Source organism: Cervus canadensis, chromosome 23, assembly GCF_019320065.1.
Source record: "Cervus canadensis isolate Bull #8, Minnesota chromosome 23, ASM1932006v1, whole genome shotgun sequence".
NCBI lineage: Eukaryota > Metazoa > Chordata > Mammalia > Artiodactyla > Cervidae > Cervus > Cervus canadensis.
In genome coordinates, this window is record NC_057408.1 from 17837157 (window position 1) to 17853064 (window position 15908).

Sequence of the window (15908 nt, forward strand, 5' to 3'; positions counted from 1 at the left end):
TCATACACACACACTCAGGTAAGGCTGTTTTCATTTGACAGCATCTCAAAACTAAAGTACATGCCAGACTGGTGCACTTCACAGAAAAAAAGAGATGGTTTTCACAAAACTGAATATAAGGCTGAAAACATACTTTGTGTTCTTCTAAGGAAGAACTGCAGAGGGCAAGGAGAGTTCAGTTCAGTCTGTGAAAAAGCAAGTGGGGACACAGTGGCCTCGGCAGGTATGAGCAGCAGTGTGGCCAGAGAGCCTGGCAGCAGGGAGACCCATGAGCATGGCCACCATGCACGGGGCAGAAGCCGGGAGGTGAACAGCCTGGCAGCAGGGAGACGGGTGAGCACGGCCACCATGTGCGGGACATGAGCTGGAAGGCGGCCGTGTCGGCCCTGCTCTGTGGCCCCTGCCTGTGCTGGGGACCCGTGGCCTTGACACCCCTAATGCCAAGAGCCTGAAGGATGGGGAGGACCGCAAGCCCTGATGCCCCGTGGAGAACAAGTGCTGTACCTACTGGGCTGCATCCTCACACAGAAGAAACCGTTCCTCCTCCTGTGACTCAGAGGGCCTATAAGGCTGCTCTGAAAAATATTAAGAAACCTATCCTTGTCCATTAGAGATCCAGACTGCATATTTACAGAAGAACTAATGTGGTACTCTGTCCAAACCAACGTGCTAAAGGACAGTGGTTAAGATGAAACAGGTTAGCTGTGCACTGATGATCGTTGACAGTGAAAGGCAGAAAACTCAGGTTGTCTACTTCTGTTTACTGAGAGGGTTAAAATATATCTTTAAAAATATGAAGAAGTCTTACTGACTACGAAGAAAAACAGAAGGATTAAGAAACATATTTATTGCCGCATTCCACTTAATATTCTTAAAAATACTGTGTTTACCGAGTAATTTTACAAATAGTTCACTAAGGAAATTTAATACAAACAAATGATTTAAGGTGGTTAAGCCTATGCTTATACAATACAGAAATTGTTAACATTAGTCCCAAGACTCCTGCCTGATTTATAAGTGAGTGGTGCGTAAAGCCACGCTGTGGCATCCCCGGGGAAGGCGCCGCGTTGCAGCTCGACATGTGCCAGGCCCAGCAACCGCAGCAGCACTGGGCACACTTGCAGGGCTGGGCCTGCTCACCTGTGCGTAGGCGTTCACGAGGTGGTTCTGGATCTCATCCATCGTGTCCGTCCCGTAAGACACGGTGCCCAGGTGCAGCCGCTTAAACACCATCTCGTTTTGGGTGAGGGTTCCTAGGAGAGAAGCAGCAGGACACCGTCAACCTAGGGTGCTCACTGGCGGGTCAAGGCTGCGCCCCAGGTCACGCCCAGGGCTGGCTGTGCCCTGCACCCCAAGCACGCGCCGTCACACAGAGCGTTGCTGAGTGCTGTCCACACCATCCCCGTTTACTTCCATTTCACTGTGAGGACCAGAACGCACTTCCTGCAGCATCAGGTTCCTTTTTAGTAATTTCCAATGGGTTGGGGGCAGGAGGGTCTGGTTTTGCAGAGAAAGTCTGGGCTCTGTCTCCTGGCTCATACCTGCTGCTGGTCCAAGGCAGACTTGCCCCTTCAGAGAGAGATGGGTGGGAAACTGGAAAAGTGACCCACAGCCGAGATTGGCACATCTATCCCTGTCACATGAGTCTGTTGTGAACCATGAAGTATTTTCCACTGAACAGAAACAAAGCACTCGAGCCTGGGCACCATGTGAGTTGCACAGAGAGAAGGAGAGGAGGCAGAGGCGCTTTCTGGCTGCTCTCCAGCCTGTGGGCCACCCTGCATGCCCTCCTCACCCACCCTGGGACAAACCACCACCTGGGAAAGCCACTTTCAGGAGGGTCCACGGTTTCGGCCTCCAACCAACCAGATACACAACAGGCACAGTGAAGTACCAGTGTGACAGAGGGCAGGCAGAGGGGAGGCAGTGTATTAAGAACCTTGGTGAGCTCTCACTAACAGTGCCACAGGCGGTCCCAACGTTACTCACGTTATGACCCTGATAGGAGACTGCAACCACCGTACGTGGATCACTCACTATGAAAACGCACACACAAGCACGGGACCTCAATATGAAATCGCGCACGCGAGCACGGGAGCTTTGCTCTTCCCGCTCTACAGAAGGACAGCCACACAGGGCGGGGGTCGGGTAAAAGCCCTGTGAGCCCGACCAAGACTGCAGGCCGGCCCGACACCTGTGGGTCCCTGCACTCGTGTGGAAGCACAGAGGAGGGGTGCCCTCGGGCACTGACGCAGTTGTAAGTGTGAACATGACAGAGAGCCATGTGATCACAGCACACGCTGGATCCTTCTCGTGGATTCTTGCCCTCCGCCTCTGCCCTTGATGGGAGATTTACTTAGAGACTGTTTTGACAAATGCTCTCAAAAGAATGTATGTAATGCACATTATATACTCGCACATATATGCTGCGCCCAGGCCTTCTCGTGGCAGAGGGGGCTACTCTGCAGTTACGGGTGCGGCCTTCTCATGGCGGTGGCCTCTGCTGCTGTGGAGCATGGGCTCTAGGGCACACAGGCTTCCGCAGTCGCCGCTCACAGGCTCGGGCGCCTGGTGGCACATGGATCCTCCTGGACCAGGGATCAAACCAGCATCCCCTACATTGGCAGGCGAACTCTTAACCAGTGGGCCAGGAAAGTCCCCCATCCCTGCTTTAAATGGAAGTAACCACGGCATGGAGAAGTCAAAGCAACGCTTGCGGTCAGGCTGTTAGTGAAACAGTGAGCGAGACAAGAACACAGACCTCTGATGGCAAACTGCACGTCTGCCACCGCGTGGTGCTGCTGCAACCGGAGACCTGACTGACAACCAGGTTCGTGCGCCAGTATCTGTGGAGCCACTCAGAAACACACCACCTCCTCCATGAGCGTGCCATGCTATGCATTAAAGAAAGAACTCCTAAAGTAAACGCAGCCTGACACGTGACAACGAGAGCAACAGGGAGTCCTCGGCCTCTGACATAGGCCAGGTACTGACAGGATTGTCCACTGGCCTCAGAGAGCAGCGGAGGGGCGGGGCCCGCCCAAACAGGTCTCCCCGCAAGGTGACAGGGACATGGCGTAAATGGCTGGATTAAAACAGTTACTCATGGACTCCCCTGGCTGCCCACTGCTTAGGAACCTGCCTGACAGTACAGAAGACACAGCTTGGATCCCTGGGCCAGGAAGGCTCCACAGGCCGCGGGGCAGCTAAGCCCATGAGCCCCAACTACTGAACTTGCATTCTAGTCTGGGAGCTGCAACTTCTGAAGCGCGTGTGCTCCAGAGCCTGCGCTCTGCAACAAGAAGCCACAGCAATGAAAAGCCCCTGGACAGCAACAAGGACCCACAGCAGCCAAAAATAAAACAAAAAAATAAATAGAATTAAAAACAACCAACCAACCAAAAACGGTGTTATATCTTATGGTGCAGGAATGGAAACAAAACTTTAAAAACGACAAGACTAACTTACCAAACCATTTAAGTAGACATTCGACATTATTTACTGGGGAGTCACACATTCTACTTGCAGTACACCAGGCCTTCCCGTGAGCCCTGCGCCGCTGGCACCGGCACGTGTGCGGAACCTGGCCTGGCCAGCACCCCACTGTCCCCCTCCCTCACACCCGGCCACCCGCATCAGCAAACTGCACCAGCGAAGCTGCTCACGCTGCTTAACGGAGGCCCCACTCGGGCTCACCAGGCAGGAGACACCGCCGTGGTCCTCTGGGGGCAAGTCACCAGCACACACTCTGTGCGCGTGTGCAAACTGCTGGGCACACCTGTGCTCTGGTGCCCTTGGAAACCAGGGAGACGGTGCTTCCATGGGACAATGCCACCGTCCGAGTCTCAGCAAGGCAGCGTGCTGGGCAACGGAAGCTATGATTACAATGCATCCAAGAACCTGTTGTTTCAGAGGGTGTTTCAGGAATGGCTTTGTTCTACATGAAGACAAAAACTAACAAAGGAATTAATGTATTGCTTTAACAGGCTGCACCCAAGTCCAGTTTTAAAATTTATGAATCCTCGGCAGCATTGTTCTCAAACAATGGCATCTTGGGGGCGGCGGGGAGAGGGGACGTCCTCTCAGCAGGTTCGGGGCAAACGGCCTGTCCTCCAGTTTCAGCATCATTTGCGCGTTGATCACGCCACGCCTAGTATTTCTGGTCAGTGTCAATACGCTCTGCGTCCTGGCAGCTAACAGATGTCTACCCTTGTCGAGTGAGTTACTTTATGTTTCACGCACTGGTGGCCGCAGATGTGTCACTATGGCAACATCATTAATTTCAGATCTTACCGGAAACGTGCACTCCAATCAAACCTAATTATAGCACACAGCTTTCTTGTCCAGGAGGAGGAAACTGTAATGCAATTATTGGAATACTTCATTTTCTGTTCTGCTGCGGCAAATGAGAGACACCCTGATGGACGCGTCTCGTCAGAAAGCTTATTGATGAAGCGCAAACCCAATTTACAGCCACACGAAGGCCCACCTCACAGCTCCGCCAGCCCCGTGAGGCTCCTGACAGCAGCTCACCCCCGCCCCAGCCTCTGACGGGAGGTGCGCCCACACCCCGCTCATCCTGGGAGCCCTCACGGGCCCTCAAGGAAGGCCAGACCAGGGAACTCAAGGACACCACCGCACAGCTACATCAGGAGATGAAAGCTTCCAGTTTAGAAAACGAAATGAAAAATATTTTCTCTATTTTATACAATTATTCTGTGTTCCTTTTTTCCCCCTTAAATCTCAGGAACCAAGATCATTCATCTAACACCTAAAGAAGCACTGTTCTAGTCTTTTAAAAGTAGCAGGGTGAAATGTGGGAGAAACGAAGCTTTGTCTTTAAGACTCTGGGCAAAAACCACTTATCCTTACCCTGACTGTAACTCCAACTCAATAAAGAAAAATGGAGGAGCTACAAAATGATAACCCCATTATTGTTTAAAATGCAAAACAATAGTTAGCCTTTGGAAGACAAATAACATCACAAAACCTTGACTTAACGACATCACACCGGCAGACACAGAGGCTTGAGCTGACCACGTGCTCTCAGGCACGCGCTTTGTCTGTACACTTCTGTGAAAGAGCAGGTCAGTGCCACCCAGGGCGATCATATGCGATGGCCACACGAGGACTTCTAGTCTTGACAGCACCTGCTCCCCCGGGAAGAACGACGTAAACTTGGCACTGGGGCAGGAGGTGACCGCAGAGGCCCTGAGAGGGGGCAGGAGCAGCGGCTGGGGGTGGGGGGCCAGGCCTGAAGACGCACTGAGCCCCCAGCCCCTCCCGGGCCCGTCTGCCTGGAGGGACACGCCCTGTGGCGGTCACTGCTGCATGGGCCCCCTGAGAGGACCTCCACGGCACCGCTATTCTGGCAGGGACGCTCTCTCTTCACACGCACTGCTGGCTCTTGTGGCCAGAACTTCGCTATGAACACCCAGAACGTGCTGGAGAGGATGAGGACGCGTTAGAACCCTTGGGTGCTGCTGGCAGGAATGTAAAATGGTGCAGGGCTGCCATATCACCTGGTGCAGACGCTTCCCCAGGGAACAGACACTTCTGAGGCACAAGTGCTGGGCTGACTGGGCCAAGACCCGTCTAACAAGGCAGCCTGCCACGGGCCGCTCCCGCCAACTGCGACCAGACTTGGCGAATCCTGTCTGCGCAGGCATGTCAGACATTTAATGGAGCAGGAATGACACCCTCCTGCATTAGGATGTCCTACTCAGGAGAACAGAGTGTCCATACATTTAATTAGGTCTTGGTAAGGAGAAGGGACTGGCGAACCACTTCAGTATTCTTGCCTTGAGAACCCCATGAACAGTATGAAAAGACAAAATGATAGGATACTGAAAGAGGAACTCCCCAGGTCGGTAGGTGCCCAATATGCTACTGGAGATCAGTGGAGAAATAACTCCAGAAAGAATGAAGGGATGGAGACAAACATCCAGTTGTGGATGTGACTGGTGATAGAAGCAAGGTCCGATGCTGTAAAGAAAGGAGATACAACCAGTCCATCCTAAAGGAGATCAGTCCTGGGTGTTCATTGGAAGGACTGATGCTGAAGCTGAAACTCCAATACTTTGGCCACCTCATGTGAAGAGTTGACTCAATGGAAAAGACCCTGATGCTGGGAGGGGTTGGGGGCAGGAGGAGAAGAGGACGACAGAGGATGAGATGGCTGGATGGCATCACCGACTCGATGGACATGACTTTGAGTAAACTCCAGGAGTTGGTGATGGACAGGGAGGCCTGGCGTGCTGTGATTCATGGGGTCGCAAAGAGTTGGACACGACTGAGTGAATGAACTGAGCTGAAGGTCTTTCAAAGTTTAAACACACATATCCACATAATTCTTACCCATTTTTTGTTAGAATTTGTTTTTTTTAACTCTTTATACTTTTTGTTGCTATTCTAATTGGCATTTTTAGAATTAAGTGTCCTCATTGTTAATGGTATAGAGAAATGCAGTTCAACGCTGATACTGAGTTTACACGTGTTAATTAACTAAGCGGTCTCACCACTCTAGAAGCTCCAGGGGGCTCTTCGGGTTTCGAGGTACACAGTCATGAACTTGCCCTCTCTGGGAACAGCCTGCCTGTCGGCACCGGGACGCTCATCTACTGGGGGTGGCTTGTGGTTCCCGGCTGCGTTCACCGACAGCCATCCACTGGGGCGGTGCTCTCTGCCCAAACCTGCTGGCTATGGACTGACCACCTCTCCAGGACTCGGCTGGTTCTGGAGACATCTCTGACATGTCTGTAACATCTCGTAGGGGTCTAGGTTTGCTGTCTGCCTGCTTCTTCAACCAAGTTCCAGCTGTTTTCCAGAAACAGCTTAATCTCTGGATCAGCTATGGGCAGTTTGTACGTCTTCCAGTGTTGTCCGAGGCTAACTCTCTGAAGTTTTCTCCCATCAGCGCAGTGAGGCTGGGAAGGCACTTCCTCCATCTACTTTCTTGACCCTGAGCTCTTCAGGTCGCTATTTCTGAGTTTTTTTTGATTCACTGAGCATCACCTTCCAGGTAGATTCCTCAGCGTCCCACAGAGACAAGCCCTAATGAAAGCCAAACACAATCCGACAACTATTTCTGACTGAGCTGTAGGACACCTGTAATCTTACGAAGGCTGGCTGCCACAGGACACCGAACCATCACCTTCAGAACACGGGGTGTCTCTCCACTGCCGTCAGTCTCCCACGTCTCTCTGGCAGGTCTGCTCACCGCCGTCACATGTGCCCGCATGTTCCTCAAGTTTGCACCCACATGTTTTACGTGGACCTCTGCGATTCTAAATGGAGTAATTCTTCAGTCTATTTCACACGTAAGGGAGTGACTTTTATTCCTGTTGCTATTTTAATCTGTAACCTGCCACTTTACTGATTTCTTATTTTCAGCCATTGACTTCCTTGATTGATTGCTATATTTGTAAATATTTGCTTCCTCTTTTGCTTGTGGATCTTTCTAGTTCCTGGCTCACAGCAGTAGCTGGAGTAAATGTCAAAGTCTGGTACATGTTAGTCTTTCTTCTTCCTGACTACAGTGAGGATTTTTCTAATATTTTATTAAAAATAAGGTTGAATTGTAATTGAGATGTATTTTCTTTGTTGCTGTTTCATTGCTAAATTGTGTCCAACTCTTTTGCGATCCCATGGACTGTAGCCCACCAGGCTCCTCTGTCCAAGGGGTTTTCCAGGCAAGAATACTGGAGTGGGTTGCCATTTCCTCCTCCAGGGGATCTTCTAGATCCAGGGATCGAACCTGTGTCTCCTGCATTGGCAGGAGGATACTTTACCGCTGCCAATGGTATGGTAAAATATGGGAAACCCATATTTTCTTTACCATTTATAGATTTTATTTCTAGTTGGCTAAGAATTACAAAGGAATTTACACCGTGAATCAGCCAATCAAGAAGGGATTTTAACCCTTAGATATGGCTCTTGTTATAGTTCTGGATTCAATTTGTCATTTATTTAGTATGTTATGGATTGACAAGAATTCTTTGATGAAAAAATTAAAAAATGAAATAAAGACAAAGCAAATTTGGAGCAGGGAACCCTATGGAGGAGAAACATTTGTAGAGAGGCTCTTTGGAGAATGTTACTGTTAAAACATCAAATTCACAGATCTTATTAATCCTCATTTTCTTCTACCAGTTTGTAACTACCATTCTATAATAAACAAGCCCTTTTAGCGCTTAAGAAACTACCAGAAAGGTGTAACACAGGCAGCAAATAGAACAAAATCACAAGTGTAAGGATATGGAAGTTCAAAATACAGAAATAAGTCTTTAAAAGTCTCTAAGAATTTCACATCTCGCTAATTCTGATGATCCTGTTAATGTCAGAACAGGGAGATTGGCTCGAGGCCAGTTTCGTGGTCAGTCTGGGGAACTCTGTGAACTCAGCACTCTCACACATGTGCATACACACACCCATAAACACGTGTGGGCACAGACAGGTCAGGGTCCCCCCACCCCCACCCAGACGCCTCCAAGTGCACGTGGGCAGAGTGGCACCTGTCTTGTCGGTCAGCAGGTACACCAGGCGCCCCAGCTCCTCCGGGATGGTGCTGGTCCGGACCACGGTGCCGGGAATGTTCTCATCTTTCATGATCATCCACCCGTAGGCAGCCTTGCCCATGTCCAGGTTCACACGCAAACTGCCAAAGAAAACCCACTGCAGTAGTTAGTGACTCAACACCTCATGTCCATCATGCTTTCCATAAAAATTTATTTACAGAGACATGCATTCTCTGTAATTTGAGGTGAAAGAGATAGATCACAGTGGATTTCAGACTTTAAGAGAAATGAATTTGTTGACACCTAAGTCGGCAGGCCCCTTCTCAGCCAGTTGCTCATCCTTCGCCCATCAGCCTGGTTTGCGATGCAGCTGGATGGACCTGGGAGAGGTGGACCGCAGTGTGGGTCCAGGCTCAAAGGGGCCAGCAACACGTGGGAGGAAATTGCCCCGAATCACTGAGCATCAGTATCTGAGAGGGGTCTTGACATCCACCCCCATGATTCACAAGAACGAAGGAGAAGCTCCCCCACGTGGAGGAGGCCATGAAGGGGAGCAGGCTCGGGAGGAGGCTGGGCAAAGGCCCTCCGAGCACCAGCCCCTGAGCATCACGTTCATAAAAACAGAGCAGAGCCGCTGCATATGAAGGAAAAACGCCTGCAACTAAGATGGTAGATAACACCACACAGGGAGGAAGCAGAGCTATGTTCACTCTGATTCACACTGGGCATCCTGATCAAATGTCAGTCCAATAATCCTCATTTATAATGCCAAAAGATTCTAGAAGCTCAAACTTCAAACACCAAGTTGACAGAATAATTATCATCACTTACTTCAACTTACTTTTTAGTTAGATATTTAACTTACTTTTTAGTTATGTTCTAATTTTATGTAACTTTAAAACACAGGCCTCTGTTCATCTGGTATTGGATTGGCCAAAAAGTTTCTTCTGTTCTTTCCATAAGATGACTCTAGTAGCACTTAGTTATCTTTAACTTCACTGACACAATTTTGTTAATATTGTATTGTGACAGTTGTCATAGCATGCATAAAAAAAAATGAACAAAATCGCTGAATTTTTGTGTAGCCATTTTAATATTGAAGATGGAAAAAAAGCAACATTTTTGGCATATTATGCTTTATTAGTGCAAGAAAAGAAAAAACACAACTGAAACACAAAAAAGCTTTGTGCAGTTTATGGAGAAACTGCTGTGACTGACCAAACATGTCAAAAGCGGTTTGTGAGGTTTCATGCTGGAGATTTCTCACTGGACGATGCTCCATAGTTGGGTAGACCAGTTGAAGTTGACAGCAATCAAATCGAGACATTAATTGAGAATAATCAATGTTATACCACATGGGACACAGCCAAGATACTCAAAATCAAGTTTTCAAATCAAGTGTTGAAAACCACGTGTACCAGCTTGGTTATGTTAATCATTTTGATATTTGGGTTCCATATATGTGAAGTGAAAAAAACCTTCTTGATCGTATTTCCACATGTAATTCTTTACTGAAACGTAATGAAATGTTCCATTTTTAAAACAAATTGTGTCAGGAAATGAAAAGTGGATACTGTACAATACTGTACAATAATGTGGAATGGGGCAAGGGAAATGAACCATCACCAACCACACCAAAGGCCGGTCTTCATCCAAAGAAGGTGACATTGTGTACATGGTGGGACTGGAAGGGAATCCTCTATTATGAACTCATATGGAAAACCAAAGGATTAATTCCAACGAGTACTGCTCTCAATCAGACCAACTGAAAGCAGTGCTCGACAGCAAGCCTGGGGAATTAGTCAGCAGAAAACACATTAGCTTCCATCAGGATAACGCAAGACCTCAAGCTTGTTTGCTGACCAGGCAAAAACTGTGACAGCTTGGCTGGGAAGTTCCAGTTCATTCACTGTATTCATCAGACATTGCACCTGCAGATTTCCATTGATTTCAGTCTTTACAAAACTCTCCTAGCGGAAAAAGTTTCCATTTCATGGAGGACTAAAAAATGCACCTGGAACAGTTCTTTGCTCAAAAAGACAAAATATTTTGGAATGATGGAATTATGAAGTTACTGCAAAATGGCAGAAGGTAGTGGAACAAAATGGAGAATATGTTGTTCAATAAATTCTTGGTGAAAATGAAAAACATGTCTTTTACTTTTACTTAAAAACTGAAGGAACTTTTTGCCAACCCAATACTTTATAGTAACACTTTTTGTGAACAAAAAATATATATTAAGCCTACTATTTTGAGTATTATAATAATAGATTATAAGGAAATAGATACCATATACATATTTAAGTTCATTATATTACTAATTTAGCAGGTGTGAAATTTTCTAGAGACCTATCCAAATAAGCGGGAAAGCGGCTGCTGTTCTAGATGGCCAGTTGAATCAGAGGCAGTTACTACCTTCACCACTACATACCGTTATTTCTATTCAGTCACTAAGTCCTGTCTGACTCTTTGCAACACATGGACTGTAACCAGGCTCCTCTGTCCATGAGATTTCCCAGGCAAGGACACTGGAGTGGGTTGCCACATTCTCCTCCAGTTACACATATAAGAAAAATGAAATAAACTATCTTCACAAGCTAGCGTGTTCAGGAGTGTCACCAAGAGGAACATGAACCTGCTTTATGCCATGCTGAGAAAACATGAGGTTACTTTTAGAACATAGAGGTCATCTTAGCGGTGGCACTTTCTTCCCCCTTGTTTCTTCCCCACAGCCACAGAAATGTCTGAGGGGGTAGCCTGGACCCTGCACAAGTGAGGTGCGCAGCGTGGGCCATGGGCAACCCCACGCCCCCCAACACAGCCTGCTGCATTGAAACTTAATTTGTTACAATTAAACCCGCACATTTATCAGGACCAGGTGAGCCAGCTGCAGGGCACACCAGGCTCCTCAGGGAGTGAAGCTACCTAAGATAATTCACACATATTCCTCCAAAGAGAGGCTTATTTTTAGATCCTAATCTGAGCAAAAGAAAATAAAAGTCATTTAAATGACAGGCTTTATCTAAAGTAATCAAAACTTTTTCCTGTAAACAGTCATTTAAAGGAAAAAAGCTCAGATGTAATTTTATCTGATTTCTCCCTCCCCCAAATGTTTCATTTTATGATTCTTTAAAATTTTCATGACACACCACAGATGGCAAGCAATGGTTCAACAATGTTTTCACCAGGTGATTCACCCATGGCTCTCAAACTCAGGGACCACCTGGACCAATGCACCTGCAGGTGGTGATGGAGTCAGGCTCACATTTCCTGAATAAGTCTGTAACCATGAATCTTGAACTTGGATGAAGCTGTTTCAAGACAGGTAGTAACTACAAGTACACAGTTGAGAAGTAAGGGTATTTGTCCTGGAAAAGCATACTTCCATTTCTTATTTCAAATGATTCCTATAGTTAGCTTTTCAAATACAACTGCAAAGAAACAAACAAAATCCAAATAAACTAAAAACAACAAACACCACATAGCACACAAACATATTGTACCACGAACAAGAGCCAGAGGAAAAAAATACAAGAGAACAAAACTGAGAAAGGCATGAGATATATACATGTGACAGGCATGGACTATAAACACTTGGATACATAGGGAAAATTAGAAAAATATTTGTGTGAAATAGGCAAAAATAAAAATGAAATAGTCAATTCCATAAATAAATGAAATTTCAGAACTAAAATAATACCAATAACTGAAATTTAGAAATTAGATTAATATCTTATTAAACTATTAAAATCTTATTAACACTATTTAATATCTTATTAAACTAATAAATCTTATAGCCAAAGATGAAATCAGTGACTTGGAAGACAGGTCATTAGGAATATTATTTATTAACAGATTAAAGCAAGAAACAAAAAGGTGGAAAGTACAAAAGTAAAACAGGAGCAACAAAGGGTATGGGTGGGTCTCTGCCCAATCAGCATAGGGCAAAGGCAGGATTTAGAGACAAACTGAGAATGTTCTTGGATGAGTAGAAGAAACCTATCTACAGATTCAGGAATAAACATCTATCCAGACGCACTGTGTCAGAGAGCAGGACAGCATCAACAAAGAGCATGCCTGAAAGATGTTGGGAGGGTCCCAGAAGAGTAGGACCGAAACGAAAAGCAGTGAACAGCAGCCAGAAGAGAGCAAGAGAAACGTGACAACTTAGAAATCTATACACAGGTGAAACTATCTTTCAAAAGGAGAAATCTGGAGTTCCCAAAAAACACCCTCACTAAGCAAAAACTAAAGAATAAATTTCTGACAGAAGGAAAACTATTCTACATGGAAGTTCTGAAATGCAGGAAGAAGAAAACATTGATAAATCAAAATTAAGAGGGAATGTATAAAACTAATATCCTGCAGTTTAAGAATAACTACAATTAGGATAAATTACAAAAATGGATGAGGTCAGAAGGGGCAAGCGGAGTAAAACATTTGTTAAGATGACATGCAAAAGAAACTAATACCTTTAGACTCCGGGAAATTAAGAATGTTTTAAATTTCAAGGATACATACTAAAAAGAACAGAAACTCTTATAAAACTGACAAACTACTAGAGAAAAGGTGGAATTGGAAAAAATAACAAAATGGTAAGAAAAGAGAAAAAATACAGAACAGTTACATCACATTAAAAGCACAATATAAAATAATAGATTTAAACTAAAAACACAACAGTATTACAGTAATTGTGTATGCACTAAATAGTCAAAAACTATGAGTAGGTTAAAATTAAACTTTATGCTATTTATAAGAGACACACATAAATATAATTACACAGAAGAGTTGAAAGTACAAAGAAGGAAAAAGACATGCCAAGCAAATTAAAGCCAGCTGGCATCACTATATTAACATAAAGCAAAGTAGAATTTAATGCAAAAAGCCTTAGCAGAGATAAAGAAAGTCACTTTATAATGAGAAAATGCATAATTCAGCAGAAATATGTAATGATTTAAACTTGGATACCATCAATAGTAAAGTCACAAAATATATAATACCAAAACTAGAATTCAAAGGAAATCACAATACTGATGGGTGATTTTGTTACCTTCAGTAACAGAAAAGGTTGAGAAAACAAGCAAAGGGTACAGAGAAACTTATGAACAAGATGAACAATCCTGACCTCACAGACTGTGAAGCACTGAGATCAACAATTTAGACTTCATGTTCTTTTCAAGTACACAGTGAATGTCCACAAAAACCAACTAAATATTGGACCCTAAAACTAGTCTCAACATATTTCATAGATGTGCAATAATGAATGGCATGTTTTTTGACAACAATGCAATTAAGCCAACTATGAACAGAGACATACTGAGTCAAATATGCTTATAAACTAAGAAATAACTTTGTAATAACCATGGGTCAAAGAAGAAATCACAGTGAAGATTAAACAATCTATAGTTGACAATAACAAAAATACTACATATGAAAACTTACAGGATGCTGCCAAAGTAGTACTTATATAGAAATGTATAGCCTCAACTGCATATTTTCAAAAAGGGTAAAAATATGAAAACTAGTGAGTTAATCATCTATCTGAAGAAGAAGAATACAAACCGAAGAAGGTAGAAGGAAAGAAATAAACTAAGTTAACATTATTAAAATAGAAAAATATTACATAGCCATAGGGAATCAATAAAGCCAAGAGTAGGTTTTCCTAAAGACTACTAAAGTTGACAAAACCACTGGGAGACTAATCAAGAAAAAAAGAGAGAAGGGACAGAAGTAAGTATCAGGAATAAGGACAATCAACACTACAGATCACACTTGGAAGAAGAGATTATAGGAGAACATTATTAACAAATGTTAATAAATATTTTTGAATATTTAGGTACAGGTGACATATTTCTTAAAAACCATACTGTCCAAAACTGACTCAAGAAGTTAAAAACTTGAAATAAAGTTTTTTGACTAGTTGAAGTTAACTACTTAAACTTTAAGTATTTAAGAAATATATTTAAACCAGTAGAGAAATCAACTCTGTCAAACAACTCTGTCAAACAACAAAAAGTTCAGGCTGACATGGCCTCCTTGATGTGTAAATGCCCAAGGAATAAATGATTACAATTTTAAACAAAAAATATTTTGGAGAAGACTCATTGATTTATTTTAAGAGAACAGCATAATCTTGACACTAAACACCAAAAGACGATGTGAGAGGGAGGCATAAGTTAATCTCACTCAGATAAACCAATGCAAAAACTTCACAAAAATGACGAGCAAATGGAACCCAGCAATACATGAAGGAGTATTATGCCATGACCAAGTTGTGCTTTTCCTCCCAAATAATACATGGTAGGTGTGACACAGAGTCAGTTGGTATAATCTGGCATATGAATATCTGAAGAAGAAAAACTTAAGATGAAAAATCATCTCAAAAGATTTAGTAGAAATATTTTAAAAATTATATCAGTGATTTAAAGACAATTTTTAACAAAATAGGAATAGAGAAAACTTCTATTATATATTGTAAAGAAGGGGTTCTGTAAAAACTTATAGCATCCTCATGATGAAATGTTGAAAGCTCTGCCTTTCACACTGGGAACAAAAGAAGAATGTCCATTATCACTATAGCCACTTAACGTTAAGCTAGAAATCGTTGCTACAATGAGAAGGAAAAGAAACAAAGGGTACAAAAAACTGAAAGAAAGCAAGCTATCATTATCTGCTGACTAGGTGATTATTGAAAAAATACAATAGATTTCAGATTAATAATTAGAATAAAATTTTACCAAAATGGATGGATTCAACCATTTTTATAGAAATCCATTTTATTTCTCTATACCAGCAACAAATATATAGGAAACAGTTCTTTCAAAAAATGGCATTTATAACAGCATTTGAAAAATGTCAAGTATCTAAAAATAGTTCTAACAAAAGTTACGCAAGATTTCAATGAAAGTTTTTAAAAAGTTTGAGATGTTAGAAAAGACTTAACACAGGTAAGAGATACTTCAGAGCCACGGTTTGGAAGATTTAGTATGAAATGTAAATGACCAAGGAGAGCCTGCATGTGTGCTCAGTCGTGTCCGACTCTTTGTGACCCCATGGACTGTGGACCGCCAGGCTTCTCTGTCCATGGCATTCTCCAGGCAAGAGTACTGGAGCGGGAAGCCATTTCCTTCTCAGGGGATCTTCCCAACGAAGGATCAAATCCATGTCTCCTGCATTAGCAGGTGAATTCTTTACCACTAGAGCCACCTGGGAAGCCCGAACAAAGAGAGCAAAGGCACTCAATGAACACATGGAGGACGTGTTTTTATCAAATATCAACTTATTATAAGGGCTTACGAACTAAGGCACTTTGTTATTTGGTCAGGAAAAGACAAAAAGACCAGAACAGGGAACCCAAAACAGACTTGTGCATATACGAATTCTTAGCATGTG

The 15908-nt window shown here is 44.0% G+C and overlaps 1 protein-coding gene across 4 annotated transcripts in view; it reads right to left on the reverse strand.

Moving 5' to 3' along the window:
• Positions 1-15908, reverse strand: part of ATP9B (ATPase phospholipid transporting 9B (putative)) — a 162077-nt gene that overhangs the window by 28281 nt on the left and 117888 nt on the right. For all 4 annotated transcript variants that reach the window (XM_043443762.1, XM_043443763.1, XM_043443764.1 and 1 more), the window contains 2 exons: positions 8514-8656; positions 1141-1253 (listed from right to left, as the gene is read on the reverse strand). In XM_043443762.1, the coding sequence (XP_043299697.1) occupies positions 1141-1253; positions 8514-8656 (256 nt within the window). The remainder of the gene's footprint in view (positions 1-1140; positions 1254-8513; positions 8657-15908) is intronic.